At 57.1% G+C, this 26,650-nt stretch overlaps 4 protein-coding genes across 15 annotated transcripts in view; 1 reads left to right on the forward strand and 3 right to left on the reverse strand.

Annotated features, from left to right (window-relative positions):
- CZIB (CXXC motif containing zinc binding protein) overlaps positions 1-19,666 on the reverse strand; it is a 109,164-nt gene extending 89,498 nt beyond the window's left edge. The window contains exon 1 of the mRNA XM_050803745.1: positions 19,663-19,666. The gene's annotated coding sequence lies outside the window, so the exon portion shown is untranslated. The remainder of the gene's footprint in view (positions 1-19,662) is intronic.
- Positions 1-24,231, reverse strand: part of LRP8 (LDL receptor related protein 8) — an 81,645-nt gene extending 57,414 nt beyond the window's left edge. For 6 of the 12 annotated variants that reach the window (XM_050802747.1, XM_050802736.1, XM_050802758.1 and 3 more), the window contains exons 1-2: positions 23,956-24,132; positions 23,035-23,154 (exon numbers count right to left, since the gene is read on the reverse strand). In XM_050802747.1, coding sequence (XP_050658704.1) covers positions 23,035-23,154; positions 23,956-24,070 — 235 coding nt within the window. In that variant the 5' untranslated portion in view covers positions 24,071-24,132. Of the gene's footprint in view, positions 1-23,034; positions 23,155-23,955 lie in introns of all 12 variants that reach the window. The other 6 variants (XM_050802769.1, XM_050802696.1, XM_050802683.1 and 3 more) reach the window with 3 other exon arrangements.
- Positions 1-26,650, reverse strand: part of MAGOH (mago homolog, exon junction complex subunit) — a 176,677-nt gene that overhangs the window by 76,378 nt on the left and 73,649 nt on the right. The gene's annotated exons all lie outside the window — the stretch shown is intronic.
- MRPL37 (mitochondrial ribosomal protein L37) overlaps positions 2,994-26,650 on the forward strand; it is a 911,410-nt gene continuing 887,753 nt past the window's right edge. Inside the window, exon 1 of the mRNA XM_050803240.1 lies at positions 2,994-3,003. The gene's annotated coding sequence lies outside the window, so the exon portion shown is untranslated. The remainder of the gene's footprint in view (positions 3,004-26,650) is intronic.

Below are 26,650 nucleotides of genomic sequence, written 5' to 3' on the forward strand. Positions count from 1 at the left end.
ATAATACCGAGGAGGCAGCAGTTCTATTAACCTGGGTGGAATACCAATTACTCCAGCCTTCTCAACATTGCTCCAAGTGAAGAGAAAACCCCCAAAGAGAGTGTGATTGTGGCCCAGGGCTCATCTGGATTAGACTGTTTGTTTGCCCTGGCACCCTAATGATGGGAATGAGAGAAAATTCCCCGTTTCCTGGGAGACAACCATGCCAAAGTGGGGGAGGACAGGCAGGCCCACGCGCAGCCACTGGACTGCTTGGCAAATGCGCACGGCAGAGGGGGTCCCCAGGCCCACTGCAGAAAGGCTCAGTGAGGGGCCACCAGCAGCCTCCCCTCACCCCGCCCTGTCCAGGGCACCTTCTCTGTCCCATGTTCTGGGAAGGCCAAGCTTTCTGCTGACTCCTGTGCTACCTGGAAAGTCTCAGGTCTCTGCTTCTGGAAGCCAAAATAATCAAGCAGCAGGCCTCCTGTGTGCCAGGGACCTGCTAGATGCTGGCATGCCCTGCAGTTAGGTAAGACCTGCGGAGGTGGCCATGCCTCCGGGCGTTGGTTCTGGCAGGGCCGGGGCTAGGGGCTCTGGTCAGGACCACCCACCCATCTGAGGCCAGCCACGGGGCGAGCAGTATGGGGATAGTTCATGGCCACAAGCCCCAGCTCAGTGCCTCCAGCCAGAGCTGGGCAGAAGGGGGCAAACACGGCTGTGGGAGGCAAGAAGAGGAAAGGAGTGGGGTCATGTGCCCAGCAAACCCTCACTGCCCATTGGCATCCTGGCCCATACCTCAGCCACACCGGCCACTTCTCAGAGCCCCTTACAGAGGGGTGCCCATCAGCCTAGGGGTTCTGAGCTGGCATGGCTCCCCCAATAAGACAGGTCCCACTACAGCTTGAAGAGGAAGCCACTTTTAAACAGCCCTCCCAGTGAGCACTGCCGGCTGCCCAATGATTCCACTCACCTTGGTCTTTCCTGCAAGTGAACCCTCCTCCCAGAACTAAGGTTTGGAAGATCCCAATCTGCTGCCTGACATGGCCATTCTCCCACCAAAACAGGTGAAGGAACGCAGGACTCAAATCACGCCTTTGTCCCTTACTAGCTAAGAGACCTCAGGCAGGCTACTGGACCGCTCTGAGCCCATGTTTCCTCATTTAAAAAAGTGGTGGTAGATCCTGACTCGGAGGGCAGTTGGTTGCTAGATCACATCTATCAGTGCCCGACATAAGGGATGGCACACAGAAAATATTCAGTGACCGAAGTTCTTCCTCCCTTTTTCTCAGCCCTGTGGCAGCCCCACCACCAGGCTTTGTACACATTGAGTCCTGAAGAAGTTTTTGCTGCAATGTGTTTAAAAGGGCATCTGGAGGCCTAGCCTCTGTCAGCCTGGGCCACCTGGTTCTTCTGTGACTTGTTTTCTCCATGTATAAAGTAGAAGGGCTGTTCCTTGGAGAAAAAGGTCAAGGTGGGTGGAATTATCACCGGGCAGCCAGCTGGGCTCAGTGCAGGCTACTTCAGAAGCCTCGTCCCTGGCTAACCCCACAGTGGTTATAATGCCAAGCGGGGCAGCCAAGACTGGCCCACCTGGACACACAGGCAATGAGTGGAGGTCACAGGAGGTCCGGCGGCCACCTGCCCTGCCCCTCCGCCCCTGCCCCCACACTAGTCTCTCCTAAGCCCCACAGGGAGCCAGGGGCCTCTAGAATGGCCTCTCCTCCACCCACGTGCATGGGCCCTGGCACAGCAGAGGAGCTGGGGAGGAAGCTGGAAGGTACCCAGCCACCCATTCCAGGGTGAATGGTGAGCCTGCCCAAGCATGAGCTCTTATGAGGCCCAGACTGCTGGGGAACCAGGGTGTCTGAGGCACATGCGTTCCTCACTCTCTGGGAGTTGGGAGTGGAGGACCCTCCTCCCCTTCTCTATTCTATTGGGAAGCTTTCCATGACCCCATGTGGGATCAGAGACCTCTTCTGACCCACAGCTTCATCATCCTGCGTTGGTGTCACTCAACCATCTTTCTCTACCAGACTAGCAGCTCGGTGGAGGCAGGCACTGAGGGAGCACGTGCTGAAGGCATCGCATGCAGGCAATCTGGAAGCCTGGGGCTTTTCATCTATACAGAATGTACAGCCCCAGACACAAACCCTGTTTACCCTCCAGCATTCTGCATACATAGGAAAAGCAGTAATCATTGAAGTCTTGCTTCAGCTCCTCCATTCATGCAGGAAGTGGGGCTCTGGTCTGTTCCAGTGCTCTACAGTTGGGTGGCACGCCCACATCCTTTTCTCCAGGCATGTGAACTAGCTCTTGTGTCCTCTTTCTCTTACCAAAGACAGTGGTGTGGTACCAAGGAGAACAGAGCCAGGGGCCAGGAGGCCTAGGTTTTGGTCCCAGCTCTACCCCCAAGCTGCTGTGTGGCTTTGAGTAAGCCACTCTCCCTCTCTGGGCCTCAGCGTCAACACCAGTTGGATGAGGGGTTGGGTCCCACTGCTCTCTGGGTCCGTTCCTGCTCTACTTCACTGCCATGAGCCACGTGTCTGGGGCTGGAGCTGGAGGAGAGTGCTCGCACCAGGCAGATGGTTCTGGGGACAGGTTCAGAGTCTGCAAGGCTGGGAGGGCACCTGCCTCTGTCCTGGGTCCCACCTCCTGGCCTGCTCCTCAGGAAACCCTGGGACACATGAACTTGGGCCTCAGCTTTGGCCTTGATCATAGTGTGATGCCATCTCTGGGCCAGGCCTCATCTGTCTACATCACCTCACCTCATCTCGTGGTTTATGAAGTCCTTTGTCTACGTCTCCTCATTTAGTTCTTACAATCACCCCTGAAGTTCAGACAGGGACAGGATGGGCCCAGGTCACACCGCAGTCAGAGGACTATCAGGCCCAGCATTCTCCAGCAACCCTGATATCTCCTCCATGAAACAGGAAGATTCCTGTTTCATCCTGTTTCAAGATTCCTGCACAGGATGTGCAGTGGGAATCCTGACCTTGCCCCCTGAGCAATACTGAGTAGTGGGGGTGGTACTCTCTCAGGAACCTCTTCGAGCCACCATGAAAATCCAACAGCATAAAGATGCCAAAGCACAGGTGCCAGCCAGGGCCGCAGCCCGCTGGAACAGAAAGAGCACCATGCAGGGAATCCCAGAGCCCAGGCTCCAGTTTTGGGTTTTCCCATCGTCAAATGAGGGCAAGGATGCCTGCCCTGCTTCACCCACTCAAGGCCAGCTGTGCACTGGCCACACTTACCCCGTCCCACCTTCCGCACAGCTGTCTGTGCCCACCACCTCAGCCAGGAGGAGTCATGAGTGCCTTCCCTATCTGCACACAGCCCAGCCTGGCTCACTGCACCAAAAAGGCAGGCCTGGGCACAGACCACACACACAGAGGTGTGTTCAGACAGATGTGCAGACACTCAGGCACGTGCACATAGCACGGGTACTTGCAGATGGGCATCTGTGCATACAGCAAGGCACATACCGCCACTTGCACACTCAGTTGTGCACCACATACTGAACATACTCAGACACGCATGTCATGCTGGGCACACACTGCAGCACACAGACTGCACACCCACACACGCACAGCTGGCTTCATATGACGCTCACACACTGCAGACAAATATGCATAGATTTTCTTGCCTCTCCCGTGATAGCCAGATGGCGGGATTCTCCCAGAGGGCTGCCATTTAATGCTCTAATTAATTTTTTTCAATTCTAGGTACCCAAAGCCTAGGTTTGCTCAATTGGGCCAGGCATGACCCAGTCTGAGGCCAAGGCAGGAAGCAGGACCTAGGACGAGGGAGTCCCACTACACCTAGGAGAGGCTTCGCCCTCACCTGGTGAGTAGATACCTAGCCTAGCAAGGGGCTGGGGTCACGGGCCCAGAATGTGGGTCTGATCCTGGTTCCAACAGTGCTCCTATGACCCATGACAGGGAGAGACCCCTTCCCAGCAGCCCCGGCAGAGCGGTCTGGCGCTGGCTGCACACCTCATGATGCAGGGTGCTCAGTCCCTGTGGAGGCCACTGACTCTCCTATCAGACTGCCCTGCAGCGAGGCTTTCCTGACATGGAGGTGGGCTCGGGGCTGCACATCCAAATCCAAACACACCTTTGCTGATCCCTACTGTGTGCAGGGCACGCTTCAAGGCACTGTGGGAGGACAGCGAAGGGAACGGGATGTTCACAGAGCACAGAGCTAGCAGATAGTCAGTGCTGAGACAGTGCTCACCGCATCTCCAGGCAGTCTGCTCTGAGCAGGCCAGAGTTCATCCTCACCCAGTTCTCCTGGGGAGCCCCACCTTGTTCTCTAGGCCATGAGGATCCTGGGGGGTTCAGGCTAGCAGGAACCAAGCATCACTGGCCCTCCAGGTCTCTTCTCTGCCTTTCCCGGGGCACCATCTTTGCTGCTAAATGTTTGGAAAAAGCAGTGATAAATTTACTGCCTCACTTATGAATAATTTGCTGTCAGGAGCTGTGTGTAAGCAGAGGGCTGAATTAACGAGGCTTAATTAACATTAATGCTGTGACGGATCTCAAGTGAGTCGGGAAATCCCCCATCCTCACCGCCCGGACCTTGCCTGCTGATTCCCTGCTCATGTGGGAGGTGAGAGGCCCAGGAAGGGGCTCTCAGAGCTGCTGACAGACGTGACTGGGGGCTGACGGCTTGCAGGAGATCAGCACAGGAAGCCAGAGCCTCTGCAACTCCAATTCCAAAGAAGCTCTCAGACTAAGTCCTTCATCCCTTGCCTGGTGCACTGGCTAACACGTGGACCCTGGAGTGCAAGAGACCAGCGTTTAAATCCTGCTGCTGCCACTCCTATGCTATGTGATCCTGGGTGAGTCTCCCCACCTCTCTGTGCCTCACCATCTCTATCAGTAAAGGGACAGGACAGATCCCCCCTCACAGGGCTGTTAAAGGATCCATGGGCCGGATCACATACAGTGGCTCACGCCTGTAATCCCAGCACTTTGGAAGGCTGAAATGGGCGGATCACGAGGTCAGGAGCTCGAGACCAGCCTGGCCAACGTGATGAAACTCTGTCTCTACTAAAAATACAAAAATTAGCTGGGCATGGTCACAGGCGCCTATAATCCCAGCTACTCGGGAGGCTGAGGCAAGAGAATCACTTGAACCCAGGAGGCAGAGGTTGCAGTGAGCCAAGACTGTGCCATTGCACTCCAAGCTGGGCGACAGAGCGAGACTCCATCTTTAAAAAAAAAAAAAAAGGATTCATGAAGTCATGCATGGAGAGCAGAGGTGCTCCCCACCCCGCTCCCTATAAGCATAAGCATCATTGGTGATGGTGCGCGGGGCTCATCATCTCATTTAATCCTCCCAACCAACAGCCCTTTGAGGTAGGGCCTGCCATGACACCACTGTGCAGAAGAGGAAACCAAGGCACTGAGAGGGGAGGTGGCTCCCCCAGCTCACATGCTGTGTGACGTTGGGGGAAGAGACTCCAGCCACCCACCACAGTCGCTGGCAGGAGCCCCTCGAAGGATCCAGAGAGCCAAGGTGAAGGGAGAGGTCAGGCTGCGGGGCCATGCTGGGGACCAGTGTGCCCTTGGGCAGTGGCTAGGTCGCTGTTTTTCAATGACTAAGGCGTTACTAACCTGCCCCCCGAGGACCCAGCCTATGCCAGGCTCCGGGGATAAGATAAAGGTGGTGAAAGCTGTGCCCCTGCTCTCGGGATGGATTCCACCTCCGACTTCTGTCAGCTGTCCCCAGGGCACCCAGCCCAGCCCTGGCATGGGGCAGGCACACCATCATTTATCATCAGTGATCGCCATTATTCATATGAATTGGAGGATGCTTCTGAGCAGAACCAACTTTGAGCAGCAGCAGAAAGGAAGCCCAGCCCCACCCACCTACCCCAACGCCTCACCAGAGATGGGAACCCCCATGCCCCCAGCTGTAACCCTGCGCGTCTCGGGTCACTGGACGGGGCAGTGACCTCTCCTGTCAGTTTAGTGGCCCTGAGCTCTGCCCCGGAGCATACCCACACCCTGGCCTCCAGGGGACAGGAAGGGCTCTGGACCCCAGGTCCCCAGGTCTCACCTCTGGGACTACCCAGTTGGAGTTTTGGTGTCAGCGATCCATTTGGGGACAGCATGGGGAGAAGGGAAGAGACAGGGGCTGGGGCAGGGGCAGATTCCACCTCCAGAAAAGCCCTCAGGCCCCTCCTCAGCCTTGCCCCCTCCTGCCAAGCCCCCAGTACCCCCAAGCCCTGCCACAATCCCATGCTCCAGGAGGCCTTCCTCCAGTCCGCCCCAGCCCATCTCCCACCCTCCTGACTCAGACATTCTGTGTCCTGCTAAGCCGTGTGACCTGGAAGAAGTCATTTTTCTCCTCTGTAAATGCGGGATGAGAACTACCCGCCTTACAGGCTGATGTGAATGGAATGAGATGCTGCCTGGGTGAGGGCTCAATATGTGACACCTATGATTACTGACAACCCAGAGGTTAGTGCAGTGGAGACCCAGCCCTGCAGGAGCCTGTGAGGAGCTGGGCTGGCTCAGAGGTCTCTGGTCTTTTCCAGGCTGCTCCCAGGCAGCAGGATCAGCCAGGGTCTCTGTGTGGCCCCTGTGGCAGGCCTGGGAGCCATGGAGCCTCTCAGGAAGAACCAGAAAGAACTTCGTTTCTGAACGTCTTAGAAAGAATTGCTGTATAAAGGAGTGAAGCCTCCATCCCAGGAGGTATGCAAGCAGGGGGATCCATTCATTCGTTCAACAAGCTACAGTGGGCCCCTCCTCTGTGCTGGGCCCTGTGTTGGGCACTGGGGGTTTGGGAAGGAGCATGAAAGCCAGTCCTGCCTGAAGAAAGCCATACTATAAAGACACAAGAGATGACAAGGGTGCCAAATCGACCCCGGGTCATACCTGCCCAGCCCTGCACATGCTTCAGAGCCTGGAGGAAATGCAGGAGGCCCTATGCCATGAAAAGGGGCTTGGGAAGCACCCAGGGCAGCACAGTGAGGGCTGAGCTCCAGCCAGCAGATGCGAGACCCCGGCCCCAGCCTGCTCTGAGCTGCCATGCCCTCTGGTATCCCGGGGACCTCCCTGCCCCGGTCCACCTCCATCACAGCTCAGGGCCAGTCCCCAGGCCCTGCCCACCCCCAACATCCAGTGAGGGGTATGCAGGAGGAATCTGTGGTTTACAGGGAGGGCCCTGCTGGCAGCAGGGTGTGAGGAGGGGGCGAGGGGTAGCTGTCTCTGCCTGAACAGGGGTATGGGCACAGCCAGTTCCAGGCAGGTGGCAGGCTTACCCTTTGCCCACTTTCTTGTCCCCTGGCAGTTTCTGGGGTGTGGGCTCCAAGGAGGCCCAGCAGCCAGACCACCAGCTGCTTCCCCTCCCCACACAAACCCTGGCCACAAAGCGCCCTCCCCCAGCTCTGCCCGCCTGTGGTGACAGCCTCTTGGCACCAGCTCTCCCCTCCCTCCATCTGTCAGGAATCGGTGCAGACAGACTGTGAGAACCACAGAGGAAGGAATGACGCTGCGTGGACGCTCCCTGCCCCCAGCCTCGCCAGCGTGCTCCCCACCCCATCCCGTCTCTCTCTCCCCACTCCTATGTCTCTGCCTTCTCTTCCATCTGTCTCCCTACTGATGAAGACGTTGACAGAGTGGGCGTAGGGAGGGGAAGAGGACCAGCCAACCGGTGACCCCACTCATAACTGCCACACACCACGACCACAGTCCGGCCACCCATGTGGCTTCCCTTCTCCCCACCATTAAGGAGTCAGACACTGTGGGACTATGGGCTCAGTGTCCCCATCTGTACAATGGGTGAAGTCATTCCTGCGGGCCCACCTCCCAAGGGCCACCATGAGCCTGGAGGCAGCATGTGGGAAGGGCCTTGTCCACTGCAGAGCTTTGTACAATGCACATGGCCAGCACCTCCAGCTTCTTTCTTTTTTTTTTTTTTTTTTTTTTTTTTTTTTGTTTTTTTTTGAGACGGAGTCTCGCTCTGTCGCCCAGGCTGGAGTACAGTGGCCGCATCTCAGCTCACTGCAAGCTCCGCCTCCCGGGTCTACGCCATTCTCCTGCCTCAGCCTCCCGAGTAGCTGGGACTACAGGCGCCCGCCACCTCACCCGGCTAGTTTTTTGTATTTTTTAGTAGAGACGGGGTTTCACCGTATTAGCCAGGCTGGTCTCGATCTCCTGACCTTGTGATCCGCCCGTCTCGGCCTCCCAAAGTGCTGGGATTACAGGTTTGAGCCACCGCGCCCAGCCCCTCCAGCTTCTTTCTATTCATCATGAGAATGGCGATCTCAGTACTGCCCTCCACTTGGGAGGAGTGAGGCCAGCGTGGGACATGGACAGACAGCCACATGCCTGGAAGAACAGAAATGGCAGTGGTAACACAGGCAGGCCTGTGAATGTTATGATTCTCACCACAGTCATACGAGGTGAGCAGGGCAGAGATGGGGAAACGGGCCAGAGAGGGGAGTCACACAGCTGGGCTAGAGGCAGTCTGTAACAGCAGCCAGGTCTCCTGGCCCTATCCACACAGCTACCCACTCGGGATGCTTGGCCCTGCTCTTCCAGACCTTCCAAGAGCCTCTGTTTCTTTCTTGAATTCTCCCAAAAGGTGAGGAAGAAATCAGTCTTTTCTTTTGGCAGGAAGGGTTTGAGACAGGGTCTGGCTCCCTCACCCAGGCCAGAGTGCAGTGCATGACTACAGCCCACTGCAACCTCAAATTCCTGGGCTCAAGCAATCCTCCTGCTTCAGCCTCCCAAGTAGCTATAGGCATGGACCACAACACCTGGATATATATATATTTTTTCTTTTTTGGAGAGATGGAGTCTCACTATATTGCCCAGGCTGGTCTTGAACTCCCAGCCTTAAGTGATCCTCCCATCTCAGCCTCCCCAAAATTCTGGGATTATAGGTGTGAGCCACTATGCCTGGCCTTTTTCTTTGTTTTCAATTAAGTAAGCCATGCCCAGCTAGCAGAGTCCACAAGGGATGGGGAGGACTTGCTGGGGACCTGAGGGGGCAGTGGCCAGGGCTTGGGGGTGCAGCTGGACTGGTCAAGTGTCCCAGTTTGCTCACAACTGAAGGGGTCCCTGAGATGCAGGATGTTGAGTTTTAAATTGGGATAGTTCTGAGCAGCCGAGGAGGCGTGGTCACTTTATGCATGGTAAGCACATGGCAATGCTGACATGCTGGGCAAATGAAGTGGACGTTTTCGCTGAAGAGAGAGCAAAACCTCTGCTCACCCTGCTCCTGTGAAGCTTGGACCAGGGCTCCAGAGGCCCAGTGGAGAGGAAGTTCTGGTCTAGCTGCAGCCTCAGGGTCATGTGGGGCTGACCCCCCCAGCCACAGCATAGATGTGCCCAAGGTAACAGGGAAGGGTCTTGGGTCCTCATCCCTTTCACAGCGGAGGAAGCTGAGGTTCAGAAAAGGTCACACATTGAGTTAGGGGCTGGTGCTCCTAGGGCGTGACCTGCTTTCCCATCTGTGGATCCTCCCCAGGTCCTGGCAGGGCACCTGGTACAGAACAAACCCTCAGTGAATGTTGGAGCTGGGATCCAAAGGCTCCAGTCCACAGCAGGCACTTCCCAAGGACTCACAGAAAACCATATACAGTCATGCGCAGCAAGAGGGACTGGAAACCTAGCAAGGGGTCGGTGGCACAGGGCACACTCAGAGTCCAGAGGCACCCTCCACCCCTCTTTCCTCTGCCGTCCTCCACAGGTCCCTGTCCCCCTGAGGCTTGTGGTCTGCATCGTGAACCACAGACTCTAAATCAGGCCATCATGGTATCGAGTGTGGGGAAACACAAGGATGGGGGAGCCCAGAGGACACTGACCCACCCAGGGGAGGAAGTACCCTGGAAATGGTGACTCCGGAGGTCAGGTGAGGCTGGACAAGCAGAGGTGGGGCCTTCCAGGCTAGGGACCTGCATGCGAAAGGGCCTGAGGCTTCTTCCGGGGGTGTGGCTGGAGAGGAGATGCCTGGGGCTTGGGGTCAGTGCCAGGTGAGACCTGGAGAGGAGACAGGTGCATGTTGGGTCTTGAGGGCTCTGAATGTCAGTTAAGAAGACTTGGTCCTATGAGGGGTGGACGTCCCTGCAGAAGCTGAGCAAGGAAAGGGTGTAGCTTTGCAACTCTCAGAGCACTCAGCTGCAGAGCGAAGATAGGTTTAGAGGAGAGAACAGAAACTAGGTAGGGGCTGCTGCTGAGATCCAGGAAGGGCACGGCAGTGCGGGCGGGGGGGAGGCCCAGACTGGCAGGTAGGCAGGTAGGCAGGTCGGGACTTTCCTCCTTCCTCTGTTCGAGGTGAGGGCTCAGGGGAAGGAAGGGAGGAGTTGTGATGACTCCCAGGTTCCTGCCCAAGGCCCAGGCAATGCCTGCGCTCTGGACTAGTCCAAGAGGCGGAAGAGGTTCAGCCACAGCCCCCTAGTGCTATGTGCTGTGCCACAGTCATTGCAGGATCTGGGCACTGCCGCCCTGCTATCCAGGAGAGCAAGTTGTCCATAATGATGTCACCTTTGCCTTCAGGCACGGCACTTCTGTCCTCACCCTCCACTTCTCAAAGCCCTGGGAGGTAAGTCACAGGACGCAGCTAACATTTATAGAGCCTGTGAATGTGCAGGCCACCAGGCCCCATGCTGGGGGAGCCAGAGAAGCAGTGGCCCCAGAGAGGATGGTCCTTATCCGAGCCCACACCACAGGTCAGCTGTCACAGGCTGGGCCTCCCTAAGCCTGGGGGCTGTGGCAGGAATGCAGGTAGGAAGGGCCACAGCGCAGGCTTGCAGTGAAGCTGGGGGCAGACTCTGTAAGCAGAGGCCCCATTAACAGAGCTGGGATCAGAGAGGGCAGAAGAGCTGTAGGAGACAGATCTGGGATTGACAGAAGAGCAGGTTTTGTAACAGGAAGAGCAGTCCAGGGGTGGGGAGCTGCTTGGTCAGTGAGTGAGCGCCCAGTCCGCGGACACATTGGACCCCCGACCTCCAGCCCACCAGGCTGCTGAGGAAACTCCTGCATGGGATGGAAGGGAGAGGCTGCTTTGGCTTAATGAAGATGCTGCCCCGGCCCACAGATCACGCATCCATTCACTCAACACCTTCACCAGGGCCTGCTCTGAGCCAGGCTGGGGACAGTGGGCACCAGGGCTGGGTGGAGCAGGCCAGATACACCTCCTCTGTCACCCTACTCCACCCTGATCCGGCAGGTGAGGCCAGAGCCCAGCGGGAGTAGGAGATAGAGGCATGGGTTCCTTCAGCCCTGGCTGACCATGCACCATGTCACAGGCCTGTGTTCTGGCCGCTAAAGGACCAAGTGTCTGTAACTTCCTGGGCATATTTAGGGCACAAGGCCAGGGGCCAGGCAGGCCAACCACAATGTAATCTCCTTCTGCACCCCACCCCTCCTGAAGGTCCCTAAGGCTCTGGGCTCATTTCCTAATGAGGTCCCTAGAAGGCCTCTCCCTAATTAAACTGGGCCAGCAAGTGACAGCCTGGAGCGGCAGGGGAGAAGGGGAGATAAAGGAGTCTTTCTAGGGGCTCCCTGGCTCCTCCTATTCCACCCCACAGTGCAACAGCCCAGTAAGGATGGGGATTCCTGAAGGACAGATGGGAGAGGGAGGTTCAGAGAAGGAGGTCAAAAGAAGCCCAGGCAATCTTGAATTGAGCACTGCGCGTGCACCATGCACCGCTCTTAGTGTGCCTCACAAGTGAACTCACTGATCAATCCCACAGCCACCTTGAGGGGCGGCTCCATCCTACAGATGAGGCAGGTGCTCAGACAGGTGAAGTCATTTGCTCGGGGCCCCACATCTAGGAAGCAGTGAGGTGTGGACTTGACCCTAGGCGGCCTGGTAGGGTCCTGCTGTTATCCATGTCATGATATATCCTCTCACAGATGAGGTAGGGGCCTGTCCTGGGGACTTGCGCATCTACACCTCCCAGCTGGCTTCGCACCAAGTGGGCCTGGAAGCGGCTGGGGTGGAATTTCCAAAGCTGCCCCAAGTGATGCAAACCACTGATCTAATCCTCAGTCTCTCAGAGCCCCAGAGCAGGAATATACCTAGGTCACATGGCATGTTGGGGACAAGGCCAGGCTGACAGCCTGGAGGGCAGCCAGCCAGGTAGGTCAGTTAGCCAGCAGCATCAAGGGATCAGGCCTCTGTCACAGAGGGGAGACATCAGCACAGGACCTCCAAGGGTGGGAGAGACCAAGGGCCAGAGGGGAGGGCAAGGCATGGTGGGAGAGGTGGCAGAGAGAACAGGGGCTCAAGCCACATGGGCTGCCAGACCACTCTGCCCTGGTTTGGTCCAATTCAGTGGTGTAAAAAGAACCAACTGCCTCATGGGACTCGCACGCTGAGGGCCAAGGAGGTTTCTGGTACTTTACATAGGCCAGGAATTATTTATTACCCACATTGTACAGAGCGGGAGTCTGGGGTTCCATTCAAGGGGCTTGCCCTGGGGTCTCCCAACCAGGAAGTGGGAGAGCTGCAGCTGGAAGCCAGATCTAGCTGCTGCTGGAGAGACCATGCTGGCTGCTGTACCACTTGGCCCCTACGCTGGAGAAGCAGGCAGTAGAGGCAGGCTGGGAATGGGGAGGGGAGGGGACAGAAGAGTGTCGCATGGGCAGCTGATGTCGAGTCTGCTCTCACTGGCTCATAGGTATTAAAAAGAATCAGCCCCATCAGAGCTTGGCACAAAAATAAGCAGACGGAAAAAGCCTCCGGTAGATGCAGGCTCTAACAAACAGTCGTATGGTTTAGGCCATGTCTCCTGTGTGAGGGGCTGCGGCGGGGTCCCTGGGGCCCCATAGGGTTGGATTTCACAGCTCCTGCCCCCCTGCTTCCAGCCCTGGGCCTCAGAGAAAAGGGTCAGCTCCTTGGAGCACCCCGTACCTGGGGCCTGGCCATGGCAGACTCCTGCCACGTGAATCCCTGACTCTTAGGGGAAAACAAAAGAATTCCACAGAATGGGACTAAGAGGGACTGGAGATGCCCCACTCCCAAGGGGCAGAGACCCCACGAGGGGCAAGCATCTGCCAAATAGCCACTTGGCAAGGCGGGAGCCGAGGAGGAAGGCTGCCATTTATAACAAGCAGCCCTCCGGGTGGGGCCAGAGCACACGTGGCCTGGGGAGGAGAGGCTGCTGTGGCAGGGGGCAGGCTGGGAAGAGAGACTGCTGGCGCCTCTCCAGCTACAAATCATTCCCCACCACAACGGCCTGGTGGGGCGGGCGGGGTCTCTGGCTTGGTTTGGGCAGACTTAGTGGGTATGGGAGAAGAGTGTCATCTTGGCCCCATAGCCTCCACGGGTCCAGAATAGTCACCTCCTTCCTGGTACACACCCCCTCCTCTGAAGCACACCCCCAAGCACACGCACATGTGCCCATGCCCATGGCCGAGAAAGGGCTCTGAGAGTGTAAAGAAGGCAGCAGATGGCAGCTCAGGGTCCAGGAAGTGGGGGAGGGAGGGAGGGGAGGAGTGCTGGCTTGAATGTCCCTGGATTCAGGCCACCAGGAAAGTCCACCCTTGGCCTCTAGCTATTCAATCGGGCAGCTTAACCTGGGCCTGATGGGACCTTCCTGCCTCTCATCAGCTGCCAAGTCTCTGATGTCACCCCCGACCCAATGGGGAACCAAGGCCCTGCGTGGCTAACTACCGTGGCAGGCCCGGCTGGCTAACCAGCCCCCCTGGGCCACTCAGGAAGCAGCCACCCTGGGGCCCCAGTGCAGATGGGGTGGAATGAGATGGCTCCAACAGTCCCTCACAGCCCGAGGAGCTGCTGTTCTCTCAGGCAGCCAAGTCCTCCCAACTGGCCAGTTGACCTAAATCTCTCCTGCTGCTATTTCACCGCTGCCCTCTTGTTGTGTCCTTGGTGGAGGAGGAGGAAAGCTGAGGACGGTTCCTTTTACTCAGCCATTCCCTGTGCAGGAATCACAGGCTCAGGAAGGGAAGGCAAATGCTCATTTCTAGGGCCAGGCTCTGGTCAAAGTGCTTTCATCAGCCCGCACACCTCTGGAATATGGGGTCATTTTCCCCCTTTCGGAACGTCTCATGAAGCTGGTGGGCCTCACTCCATTTTTCTCCATCACTGCACTGCATCCGGCCCAATTGTGAGTGCAGGAAGAAGGCAGCAGGGAAAGTCACCCAAGGAAACTGGGCCTCAGGGTGGAGCTCTGGAAGTGGAGCTAAGGAGTTCAGCTGCCCTGTTTCCCTGCCCAGAATCCAACCCACCAAGCCAGCTATACTCCCCGCACTGTCACCAGGTAGTAACGCACAGATCCCCGCCCTAGGCCAGGACTGGCCAGCTCCAGCCCTGAACCCAGCTCCAGGTACAGGAGTCTGCTCCAAGTGCTGGGGGCAGAGCAGGTGGAATAAGGACCAATGAGTGAAGGGAAAATGAAGTTCAGAGAGGGAGAGCCATTCGCCCAAGGTCACACAGCAAGTTAGGGGCATAGATAGAGGAATTAGAATGCTATGGAGGAGATGCCTTCTACCAATATCTGAGAAGAATGAAGGAACAGTTTTGTACTCTTCTGCTTTTTATTTTTTTGGTGGGGGTGAAAGCCCCTGGGGCCAGAACACCATTGTCCTCTCTCCTGGCTTTGCTTTCTGTGGCCTGGATATGGCTACTTTGTCCCATGGGACCGGGATGAGGTGGCCCTGTGCTCAGAGAAGAGGGAAGTCCTTCAGCTGTCTGCCTCACTGGAAAGGAGAGCCGTGGGGCCATGGAGGGAGAGGGTTGTGAGATGGGGAAGAGTCTCCCCTCTAGGGAGCAGCATGGCAATGACGAAAATGTACACACTCAGCAGCTCCTTTCCTAAGAACTTATCTTAAGGAAAGGACCAGGCAAACGCACAAGGATGGAGTTCAAGGATGTCCATCCTAGCACTGCATAGAGCAGGGAAAAACATGGAAGAACCAAACACACATCTATCAACGGGAGATAATGTCATTAAATTATGAAAGAGCCACACAATAGAATACTATCTAGCCCTTTAAAACAAGGATGTGGACTACTGTTATTGCCATAGAAAGCCATATGTGAAAACAACTGGCATAACATGACCTCATTTTTATTAAAAAAAATACATACGTTCAAGCCCAAGAGCTCACATGGAGAGAAAAATCTCTAGAAGGCTATGCTGCTTAATAGTGGTACTAGCAAGGGTGGGGACTACCTTCACCCAAGCTGGAGTGCAGTGGTGCAATCTCAGCTCACTGCAACCTTCATCTCCTGTTCTTTATTAACTGTGTTTTTCATTGCCAGTATAAAATTACTTTCAGCTAACCAGAAGTTACTTACCCTGGAAAACTAAATTAGTAAAATCAGTTGAAATGAGTTTTAGCTCCAGAGCTACCAATAACTGGGCAAGTCTCTTATCCTCTCTGAGCCTCATTTTCCTCATCAGAGAATGGGGATCATAATGAACTCCTGCACCGCCTGCCCCGCAGGAGCACACCTGTAAGGCACCAACTGGAAACGCCATCCAAGGATTATGGCAGGTTGAGAGGGGTGGAAACTGAGATGCTCTCCAGAGTGGCTGGGATGAAGTCCCCTGTGGCACCTCAAGGCCAGTGACCAGGGGAGGATGAGGGCCCCATGACCACTCCTGTGGACTCCTAGACAGACTGGCAGACGGCTTTGGGCTGTCTGTCCTGCCACGTGCCACGTTCCAAGGGGCAGGCGTGTGGAGGCCATGAGGTGTCATGGGAACTGTGTGCACCACACGAGCCCCACAGCCCTGGGCTTGCTGGGTGACTCTCAGTTACCTGAGACACTCCATGGCACCTGAGAGTACGCTGTGTTCTATGCCCCCAAAGCAGTTAGGCCCGGCTCTCCCATTGTGGGTACCCAGGCTGGGCCCCACCAGAGATACAGAGGTCAGAGCAGGTATAGTCAGTGAGAAGATTGGTCAGGACTGAGCAGGATTCCCCTGAAGCCCCTCAGCCCCTCCCATGCCACTCCGGCTGCGGGGTGATTACTGGAGTCTATGACATATGGCAGCTTGTGAGAGGAGCTGGGGTGAGCAGGGCTGATAATTAAAACTGCTGCCTGGGGACCCAGCTCATGCTGGAGGGTGCCCCAGGGGCCGGGCTGCTCAGGAGGGAGCTGGCACACCCACTGGCAGATGCTGGCAAAGAGGGACGCCTGGAAAGGAAGAGAGGCCCCAAGCCACACTTTACTGTCGTCGTGACTGGGATGTGTGAATTCATATCCCCTTTCAGCTGCCTCAGACTTGCAGCCAGACAGGCACGGCCCAGTCCTGCCACTGACCAGTGAGGCCACCCGGGGGACAACTGACTTCATCTCTCAGAGTCTCGGCTCTCTCCTCTGTGAAATGCAGTCATGACACCTCAAGGCACCGGCTGAAGGAGGTCTTGCATGAGAAGTCCCCTCACTAGCTCACTCCCTAACTCTTCTTAGTATTAAGGTGAGTATTTTAGATGACTTCTTGGCAATCCAGAGGTGGGCAAGCAGGGCCCAGTGGGGGCGGTGGTGCACCTGAGGTCCCCAGTCAGGAGCCCAAAGCCCTTCGGTACTGAGTCCACCCCTTAGCCTGAGAGCACGCGGTTCCCGGATCCGGCAGGGAACAGAGAGGGTGGGGATGGGAGGGGGAAGCACATACAGTTCTGACTCCAGTCCTGCTCAGAAATGAGGACACCTGAGTTCTGAGAATGGGTCCCTACTGACAATGGAGCCAATTCGACCATCAGAGCCTTGGTTTCACCTTTCTAAGCCTGGGTGCGAGGAGGCAGCCAGGCCCTGTGTTACTACAGAGTAAAAGACAATCCCTGAGGTCATCTGCATCACTAATATATCATCGGGTCCTCAGTGTCCCCTTCTGTACAGTCAGAAGGAGAATCAGCATCTAACAGGCAAAGGCTGAGAGAAGCCTACGGAAACTGGAATGTCATCCCCACAGGAGCTGGAAAAGTGAGGCCTATGTGAGGGCTCTGTGGGGTCTCCAGAGAACAGGGTCTCTCCCCAGTCCCACTCCCCAGGTCACAAACAGGTAGCCCAGGGAGGCATTTCTGAGTCCTGCAGCTGCTCCCTACTTCCTCCCATACCCTCCAAGCACCAGCCTCTGACCCACCAGGGTAGACAGCGCTCAGCGGGGAACAGCTTAAGAAGAGTCTGGGCTCCAGACCAGACAGACCTGGGTCAGATCCTGGCTCCACCACTTAACGGTCATGACATTGGCCAACTCCCGTCTCCTTTCTGAGCCTCAGTTTCATCATCTTCGAAATGAGAATAATGAAAAACTGGCCCTCACAGGGTTGTGAGTAGCGAAGCTAAAGGATGCAAATTGTCCAACATGGTCCCAGGCATGGGATGTAGGCAGCCAATAGCTGTTATTAGCTACTCCCTTGAGGAAATGACCCTGGAGTCCCTAGTGCCCAGCACAAGGCTGGCAGAGCGCACAATGTGGAGAAGGATCTGCAACTGCGGGAAGAACAAGGACACGTTGTGGGACCTCAGGGCCTGAGGGGCTGGAGGACAGGGGTCTAAAAAGGCATCTCTGGAGGAGGTGGCATCCCTGCCAGGCCTTCAGAACCTGGGTGATCTGGATGTGTGGTCATTTTGGGGGCAGGTGCTACCAATGTTACTTAGGCCTGGGGCTGTAAGGCCTGGCTCCACAACCCTAAGGACACAACCCCACACCCTCCCACAGACCCCAGAGCTGGCCCCCTGGGACAGCATGGGCCTGGGAGTAGACCACTAACCCGGTGCTGGGAGAGCATGCATGCATTTACATCCCTTGAGGGGTGCCTGTTCCATTCGCCCTCTGGGCTCTCGCTCCTCACTCCCCCTGGGGATCTCCCTCTCTCTGGCTTCACCTGCTACCAGCATTTCCCCAAGGAGGAAAGCTGTCAAGTCGGCCACCAGCAGACAACTGGGGAAGAAGAAGCCAACCATCCCTGAGCCCCAAGGCACTCACACAGGGGAACGCTGACCTGGGAGGGCCCAAGGGAAAGTCTTCAGCAAACACTCCCAAGGCCTGCTAGGGCCTGCTGGGCAGTGCCATGGGGGATGCAGGCCCTGCACTCCTCCCTAGGCACAGCCAAGAGGAAAGGAGCAGACAGGACAGAAGCCAGCCTCTAGGACCAGCACACAGCCAGAGGGAAGCCAGCCCTTGCCCCTCCTAGGGCCCTAGGCCTGTTTGACTCATTTCTTCCCCCAGCTCCTTTCCAAGCAGCTTTCTGTCACCTCCACGGTGGCTGGGCAACTCCCTGGCTGAGGCCAGCACCAGCTGCAGGAACCTCAGACTTCTGGCTAAGCAGACAGGGGCAGGGGAAGCAGGGAGTCCGGGGTGGCCTGCAAAGGCCAGAGTCAGGTACCTAGAGACCTCAGTGAAACCCCTCCCACCAAGAACAACCTCACCCACTGCCACTCACCAAACACCTCCTGCTCACCAGGCACGTGACCTCATTTAATCCTCACATTTAATCTCTGTAAAGGAGGGCCTAGTATCACCCTCACAGCCATTCATCCAGGAGGCGACAGCTGGGATGTAAAAACCAGGTCTGTCTGGGTTGTGATTTTGACATGGGTCTCTAAGTCCCTTATCTCAACTCCTGTATCTCAGCCTGGAAGCAATGGGGTGTGAAGGAAGGCTTCCTAGAGGAGGTGACACTTGCACCGAATCTCCTAAGATGATAAAATGAATCTAGCCAGTGAGGGAGCAGGGCGTCCGGCAGACGGAATGGCACACACAAAGGCCTCGAGGTGAGAAGCAGCAGGAAGGTGAGAGTGTGGCAGAAGCTAGTTTGGTGTCACAGGCTCACGGGAAGAGGTGGGAAGAGGTTGCAGGGAAGTGGGTAACAGGAGCAGGTCACAGAGGGCCAAATACAGAGGAGTCTACACTGACTTTATCCTCTGGATAGTTGGGAGCCCCAGGAGGACTCTGGATGGTGGAGTTGCCTGGAATGAAGACGGGGAGGTTCAGAAAGGAGCTGCACTGTCATCAGATGGCTCCATCCATGAAGGAGATGAGGCTGGGTCCAGTGTCAGGAGCACATGTCCAGGACACACACTGAGGGCCAGATGCGGGCTACGGCACAGGCCGGGGGCTGTGGCCGAGCTTTAATTATTTACAAGGCTGTTTCCCAGCAAGACTCAGCACTCCTGCAGCCTGGCCTTGCCCAGCTAATGAACTCTCAGCCATGGGAGACCTCCCTGTGGCCACTCTTTATTAAACCTGGGATGGAGGGGTGATGGGCGCTGGGATAACAAAAGAGTCCAAAGAAGCCTGAACAAAGTGAGGTCAGGGAGCACAAAACTGATCTATCTGTCCACCCAGCCTTTCCACGAGAAGCACAGAACTTCCTAGAGGAGGAAGCAAGGTGGACTAGCCTTAAGATGTCATCTCAAGACAGGGAAATGAAGGCCTGGGAAGGACCTACCTAAGGTCACCAGCCAGTACTTGAGACAGTACAGGTTCCATAGCTGGTCACCCGCATTCACACCCCAGCAGTTCTACACCCTTGGGCCAGTTACATAAGCCGTCTGTGCCTTGATGAGATGGGACTAATTCAGGTACTTCATAGTGTTGCCCCACTATTGTCCACCATCGTGCGTGGACAATCTCAGCACGATGCTTGGTCCACAGCAAGTGCTTAGTCAGTGTCATCGGCGCTACGGTTACTGTTGTTGTGACTCTGGGAGTAAAGGCCGGGCCAGAGATGAGAATCTCTGCCTCTGCCCCCAGACACTAGAGAGCAACAGGAAACTGAGGCCAAGGGGCCAGCTGGCCTACGTGACCCAGGTACGCAGCCAGGAATCCCACCCGACTTCTCCTGGCTGGGCTTCCTTGGGCCTGGCTCTCTGGCTTCCAGCTCCTTCCTCCACTTTGAAGGTTCTTTGAGCTGGGAACTAAAGCCCCAGGAGCTTTTCCCTCTTCCATCCTGCAAGTTCCTGCCGTGACTCCAAAGAGCCAAGTCCCAGTCACTGTGGATGAGGCTCAGGACTTCGAAGACCTCAGTTTGAATTCCAGCTCCAACCCTGAGGAGCTCTGTGACTTTGGGGGAGTCACTTCACCTCTCCAAGTCTATGTCCTGTACAATATAGGAACCATACCACCCGTTTTTAAATGGTAAACTCTGGGGGAATGCTATTAGTTACCATCTTTCAAGGCCTAGTTCAGCTGTCTCCTCCTGCAGGAAGCCTTCCTTGGCCTCCTTAAAAGTCCCCTCCTTCTAGCCTCTTGGCATTCAGGGGCTGCATTCTAGCCCCTTTGGGAATTTGGACTCATTTTGCCTCACGCAGACTCTATCTACAAATTCACCCCCCATTTTGCAGGCCCAGAGATGTACAAAGGTGGGCTGCTCAGGCCCTCTTGCAGGGTGGTGTGCCAAAGAGGTGGTTAGGGGTAAGGCACGGAGACTGCTCAGGGAGGAGTAGCTTTTGTTATCCCAGCACCCAGCACCCCTCCATCCCAGGTTTAATAACGAGTTCCTCAGGGAGGAGCCGACAGCTCTCTCTCCTGTGGGGAGAACAGTTCAAAGAAATTCAGTCTGGGCAGGTGGCCTAGAATGTGAGAAACCCTCAGATGGGGAAGAAAGGGCTGAGGAAAGAACATTTTCCAGCACCTGGCCCCAACACGGCCATGGAAGCCCCACTCCATTTCTTCAGTTTCTCTTTGTGGCTACCAGGAGTCCGTTTCTAAAGGCCGTGGAGGTGGGAACACTCACCCATCTGTTCCCTTCTTGCCAGCCCTGTGTGTCTATGTGCACAGCCAGCATTGGAGGGACAGCTGCCCCTGTTTGGCAGATGAGGAAACAAGCTCAGACAAGCCATGTGTGATTGCTACTTGGTACTATCAGCAGCGCCACCACCCTTTCCACTCCAAGCTTGATGTCATTCACTTTTGTTTAATAACTCCCTGCCTGTGACTCTACCCCATGCATCTCAGAGCCATGCAGGAGCCCAGCTTGGCCATTGGAGCGCTCTTGGCTCACCTGGGCGTCACTCAGCACCCAGCTACTTCACTCCTCCATCTTGTCCAAAGCCTCACATGGAGCTGAAATGCACCAGGCCTAACATTTACAGTCCGTCTTTCCAGCTCCTAGATCACACTCCTGGTGCTTTCCGCACCACATTCCCCACCGCGGCAGACAGTGCCCTGAACTAGAGGCAGGCAGAGATCCTGACCAAGTTCTGTCATCCTGAGCTGTGTGACCTTTCCTAAGTCACTCAACTTCTCTGAGGCGGTATCCTTATCTAGAAAGTAGAATGACAAGAGAATTGCTGCTCTCTGCAGCCATCCTCACAAGGACAGTTGTTATAAAGAGCCAGGGAGATAAGGCATAACCAGCCCAGAAACACAGTTTCTATTCCTTGCCTCGTCCTCACTACTCCCACTCTAAGGAGACCACAGAACAACTCCCAGTGAAGAAATTCACAGCAATATTTTAGCAAGGCACAGCCATTTTCATAACCTCAGCAGCACTGGGAAATGGTGCAGGGTCACGATTAGACTAGGAACTCTGGAGTCAGATGCTTAAGTTCAGGCTCCTACTTAACAACTCCATAGCTGCTAAGCAGGTAACTTAACGGTTCAGTGCCTCAGGTTTTTTGTTTTGTTTTGTTTTTTAATCTCTAAAATAGGACTATTGTGAAGATTAAAGGAGTTTATACAAGATAAGTACTTACTGCAGTGCTTGGCACAGTTAATGGTCAGCACACATTAGTCTCATTACTTCCAATTTCACTTCTGGAACTGGTCCTCAAAACAGTCCCATGAAGTTGCTGGGGCAGGAATTATGTGAACCCAAGTGGTCAGGTGAGGAAACTGAGGCAGGAGATATAGACTCAGGCAGTCTAGTTCTGCCATGCACAAGTCTCAAAGCCAACTTTGGCTTAGGTCTGAAAGTGAACGGGAGGGAGACTGACAAACACAGTAAAAAACCAAAAGGATTCAACAGAGAGGGTGCCTGTCCACCTGTCCCGCTGCCCTTCCTGTGCGGCGTGGGGCTGTGGGCCTGTCCACCTGTTGCCCTCCTCCCTCAGACCCTGTCAGTGCTCCCTGGTTGCCAGGGCTGGCCTGTCTTGGAGGGCGCCCCAGCGCCTGGCACACAGCAGATGCTCGCGAATGATGAATGAATGACTGCCTGGGTCTATGTCTCTAGGAGAGCCCTGTTTTTCTGTTCCTGGAACTACATTTCTTCCACCGTGGCAACTGCCTGCTAATTAGCTCCTGGTCCCACATACACTCTGAAACCCCGTGAACTCTGAGAAGAAACTTCAAAATCAGTCGCGCACGCCCAGCAAAGGCAGCCGGCAGCCGTTTCACGCGTGGCCTCGGGCTTTTCGGGCCCCTTCCGGGAAAAAACTCTCCCTCCTGGTACCCTCCTTCCTGGTGTGCCACATGACTCAGAGCCAGGCAGGGCTAGCAGGAAAGCACGGTCTGCTAACCAGGGTGGCTCAAAAAGGTCTTCACTGTGACTCGGCAGAAAAGCGGCGCCCGAGCCCCGCCTGCACCTACCACCCTGAGGATGTGCGCGGGGGTGTGGCCGGGGCGGGGCCAGGGCAGGGCCCCCGCGCCCAGGGAACCCGAATACCACACATCCGTCTGCTCCGCGATTGGCCGCTCCGGCCACGGGGGCCTATGGGGTGGTCCTCGCCCAGCCAATCAGGGGCCCTGGGGAGCCCATTCATTCACAAAAACTGAGCAGGAATAGGAGCGCAGTGCGGCCCAGAGCTGCGTGGAACTTTGAAACACGCGCGCGTCCCGCGGGGCCGAGGCAGGAGTCCGAGAGGGCAGTGTTTCGGGAATCCAGACTTTGCAGGGACTGCCACGTCCCCGCCCACTGCTTCGGTCTAGCCTCCCCAGCTTGGTGCGCCCTCCTCCCCAGGCCCCACCAGGACACGCCAGCTTTCCTGCCCTCTCCGGGTCGCTAAGAGCCACCCGGCCCCAAGGGAGGCGGCGCCCAGGCGGTTTCCCGGTCGCAGGCTCCAGCGGCAAGGCCCGCGCAGGTGGCAGCGCCGCGGCTGCAGCCAAGTGCGCGCCAAGCATGGTTTCCCCCACCGTTCCTCTTCTCTCCCCGGGTCTGAGCTACCCGGCCCGCCACTCACGGCAGTCGTCCTCGTCGCTGTGGTCTAAGCAGTCATCGTCCTCGTCGCATCTCCACACAGAGGGGATGCAGCGCTCGTTCCGGCACTGGAATTGATCCTTTTCGCACTCCTTGGCCGGTCCTGCGGGGGGAGGGAGCGTGAGCTGGATCAGCGGGCTCGGCCCCGCTCCCCACCATGCGGCCTGGGCCACCCGGAAAGGCCCGCTGGGGAGGAGGAAAGGGGGTGATTATAGAGACCCCGGGGCTTCGGGTACACTCCTTCTAAAGGGGGTACGACGGCAGGGGTTCCGTGGATGTCGGGCCTTTAGGTGGCACGGCGAGACCAGGCACCTACTTACAGTGTCACACGACCTGGGTGTACCCTCCATTCAGACCCACTCACCCGCACACGCGACCCATAGTTAGAGATCCGCGCAGACACAGCCCATAGGGAGTCCCCGCACTCGCGCGCCACGCGCATTGGGAGCCGCGGGCACATCACCCTGGCAGGCAGCCCCCTCTCTCCGCCGCGCGCAGGGGTCTGCGGAAATGCATTGTGAAGCGGAGAAGCCGCCTGGCTCCGCTCATTACCGCCGCGGAGCGCGCGTGTCAAATAAACCCCAACGGCGAGAATCACACAGCTCATCATGAACCATGAATGGCCTCCCCTTCGGCAAAGTTCCCCGCTGGCCAAGCCCCCCTGCACCCCTCCCCCAAGAGCCGCTGCCCAGAGGGCAGAGCCCTCAACACGGAGGCCCGCGGGGGCGGGGGGCAGAGGCCAAATTCAGGAATAGCCGCGTCGCGGGGAGCTTGTCCATCCCGGCGCCCCCGATAGCCCCCTGGTTCGGGAAGCCCCCCACTCTGACCCTCCCCCGGCCTCTAGGCCGCGCTTTGTTGGTGGCTAGGGCGGCGCAGAGCCGAGGCAGGAACCGGCCGCACGCACCTTGGCCGCCGAGCAGCGGATCAGCCGCTGCCGCCGCGAGATGCTGAAGCTGCAGCAGCAGCAGCAGCAGCAGCAGCGCCAGCGGCCGGAGCGCGCCCCGCTCGGGGCGGCCCATGGCGGGCCCGGGGCTCCGGCCGCCGCGCCCCGCGCTCCCCGCGCCGCCGCCGCCGCGCCTCAGTGCTCAGAGTCCTTGCCGCGGCGCCGGGGCTGCCGCTGCCCCCGCCGCCGCCGCCGCCGCCGCCGCTGCCGCCCGCCCCGGCTCCTCGGCTGCATTTCAAGCAGGTTCGGTGACGCTCGGCGGCGGGGCGGGCTCAGGCTGGGCGCGCGGCCCCGGCCCTGCGCTGCCGCCGCAGGCGCGCGCACTCCCTCCCGCTGCCGCCTCCGCCCCACGCTCCCCTTGCCGCCGCCTCCTCGCCCTCCTCCTTCCTAGCCTTCGTCCACTCTTCTCTCAGCGGGCGCTCCACGGCCCTGCTCGGGGCTCGCCTGAGTGCTGGGCTCTGTAGACGCAGGGATGGGCCAGGGGAGCCCCTGACCCCGGAGGTAGCAGGTTCAGAGGAGGCAGCAGAGGCTTCCTGGAGGAGGTGACAGGCCGATGAAAGGCTGAGGGATGTCTAGGAGTGAGCCTGGGCGGGAGGGGAAATGATGTTCCAGTGTGAATAGGCCTGTGCAGTGTGCACGTGGGGCGGGGGAGGGAGGGATAGGGGTGGGGTACCAAGATGTGGATGAGCAGGGAGAAACTGGGGGCGCAGGGCTGGACCCCTGCACCGGTCATGGGCTCCGGCTGGGATATTATAAATCCCTGTGGCTGGTTTGGTTTCCGTGCCCATGTGCATCTGTGCGTGTTCCACGCTCATGTGATCATGGGCGGGGACGTGAGGCAGGTGGCTTGGGCCTGGTGCACAGACTATATTCATCGTCGTTAAGTACGCTCCAGGCGCCTAAGCAGAGGGGCAATCAGGGGGGCCCGCAGGGACGACAAGGAATCCTCGCTGTGATGGAGAAAGGCGAGGTCTGGTGGGAGTGGAGGGACGGAGAGGGGGGAGGGGGAGGGCAGGGAAGGGATGCCATCCCTGCCGCTAGGGGCCGCGCACCTAGGCCCGTGCTGTCCGCCCCTGCTGTCCTCTGCAGTAAGAAGGCGCCTCCTCTGGAGGGCTGCAGCCCACCTCACCCACGCTGGGGAGAACGGGTGCGGAGAGCAGAGCTGGGATTCGACTTCAGCCTCAGACTTGTGAGCTGGGTCCAACCCACACAACCTTCTTTAGAGAATGAGATTCCAGGGCATTGGCCACGCAAAACAACTGGCCCGCAGGTGCCAAGAGCCAGTGTTAGGTCCACCCTGCCTCCCCTCTTGCCCCTTCACCTGCCTCACAGACGGGCGGGTGCTATTAGCCCTTGACTTGGAAACCACCCTGTCTCATCAGCAGCCTCCTGAGCCCTAGTCCCCCAAAGGGCAGTCCAGTGGCAATGTCTGTGGCTACCCCACCAGATAGGGACTTAGACCCCCAGAGAGCCCAGCACGGTGCTCCTGCCATCATCACTCCTTCTGTCCCTTGTTCATTCAGTCATTCAGCAAGCATTTCAGGCCCTGTTCTGTGCCAACCCTGTGTTGGGCCTGCAGGTGCCAAGGTGAATCAGGCATGGTGCCAGCCCCAGAGAGGTCCCTGACTGGTGGGGAGACAGACCATTAGCACACAGAAATGCAGGCGTACTATCACCTATATGTGCCAAACGCTGTTCAAGGCTCAAGGATACAGTGTGGAAACAGGTAAGGTCCCTCCATGCTCTCCTGCAGCTATGTCTTAGTTGGAAGAGATACACACAAAATCAGGAAAACAAAAGATTATTTCAGGTCATCATAACTTCTATGGAAAAAACAAAACAGACCGATGTGAGAGCAATGGGGGTAACTGTAGAGTAAGTGATCAGGCAAGGCCTCCCGGAGGAGGTGACATTCCACTGAATGGCAAAATGGATCCTGCCCCGTGAAGATCCAGCGGAAGGGTGCTCCTGGCAGAGGGAACGGCAATGCAGAGACCTCAAGGTGGGCCGGGGCCTGGTGACCGGGAAGGAGTGGGTGCCTCAGGTGAGGCTGGAGGGAGTTGGCAAGGGCCTGACCACCAGGGCTTTGTAGGCCACAGCTGGGAGTTTGGATTCTGTGTCAAGCACAATGGTGCCTGGGACTGTGAGACAAAGATAGAAGCCTGTCTTGCCGCCCAAACTGGCTTATCCCACTCAGTCCCTCCTTCTCCTCCACTCTGTGGTCGTAGGAAAGTCAATCCTATCTCCGAGTCTCACTTTCTCATCTGGGAAATGGAAACGATAAGGAATTTCAGAGGTTCATTCCAACTGTAAGATTAGTGTGTGGGCTAAAGTTTACAGGCAGCAGATGAAGAAAAGAAAAGAAAGAAAAAGAGGCCAGGCGCAGTGGCTCACACCTGTAATCCCAGCACTTTGGGAGGCCGAAGTGGGCAGATCACGGGGTCAGGAGATCGAGACCATTCTGGCTAATAGGGTGAAACCCTGTCTCTACTGAAAATACAAAAAATTAGCCGGGTGTGGTGGCAGGCTCCTGTAGTCCCAGCTACTCGGGAGACTGAGGCAGGAGAATGGCGTGAACCCGGGAGGCAGAGCTTGCAGTGAGCTGAGATCGCACCACTGCACTCCAGCCTGGGCGACAGAGAGAGACTCTGTCTCA

Source organism: Macaca thibetana, chromosome 1 (assembly GCF_024542745.1).
Source record: "Macaca thibetana thibetana isolate TM-01 chromosome 1, ASM2454274v1, whole genome shotgun sequence".
NCBI classification, from domain to species: Eukaryota; Metazoa; Chordata; class Mammalia; order Primates; family Cercopithecidae; genus Macaca; species Macaca thibetana.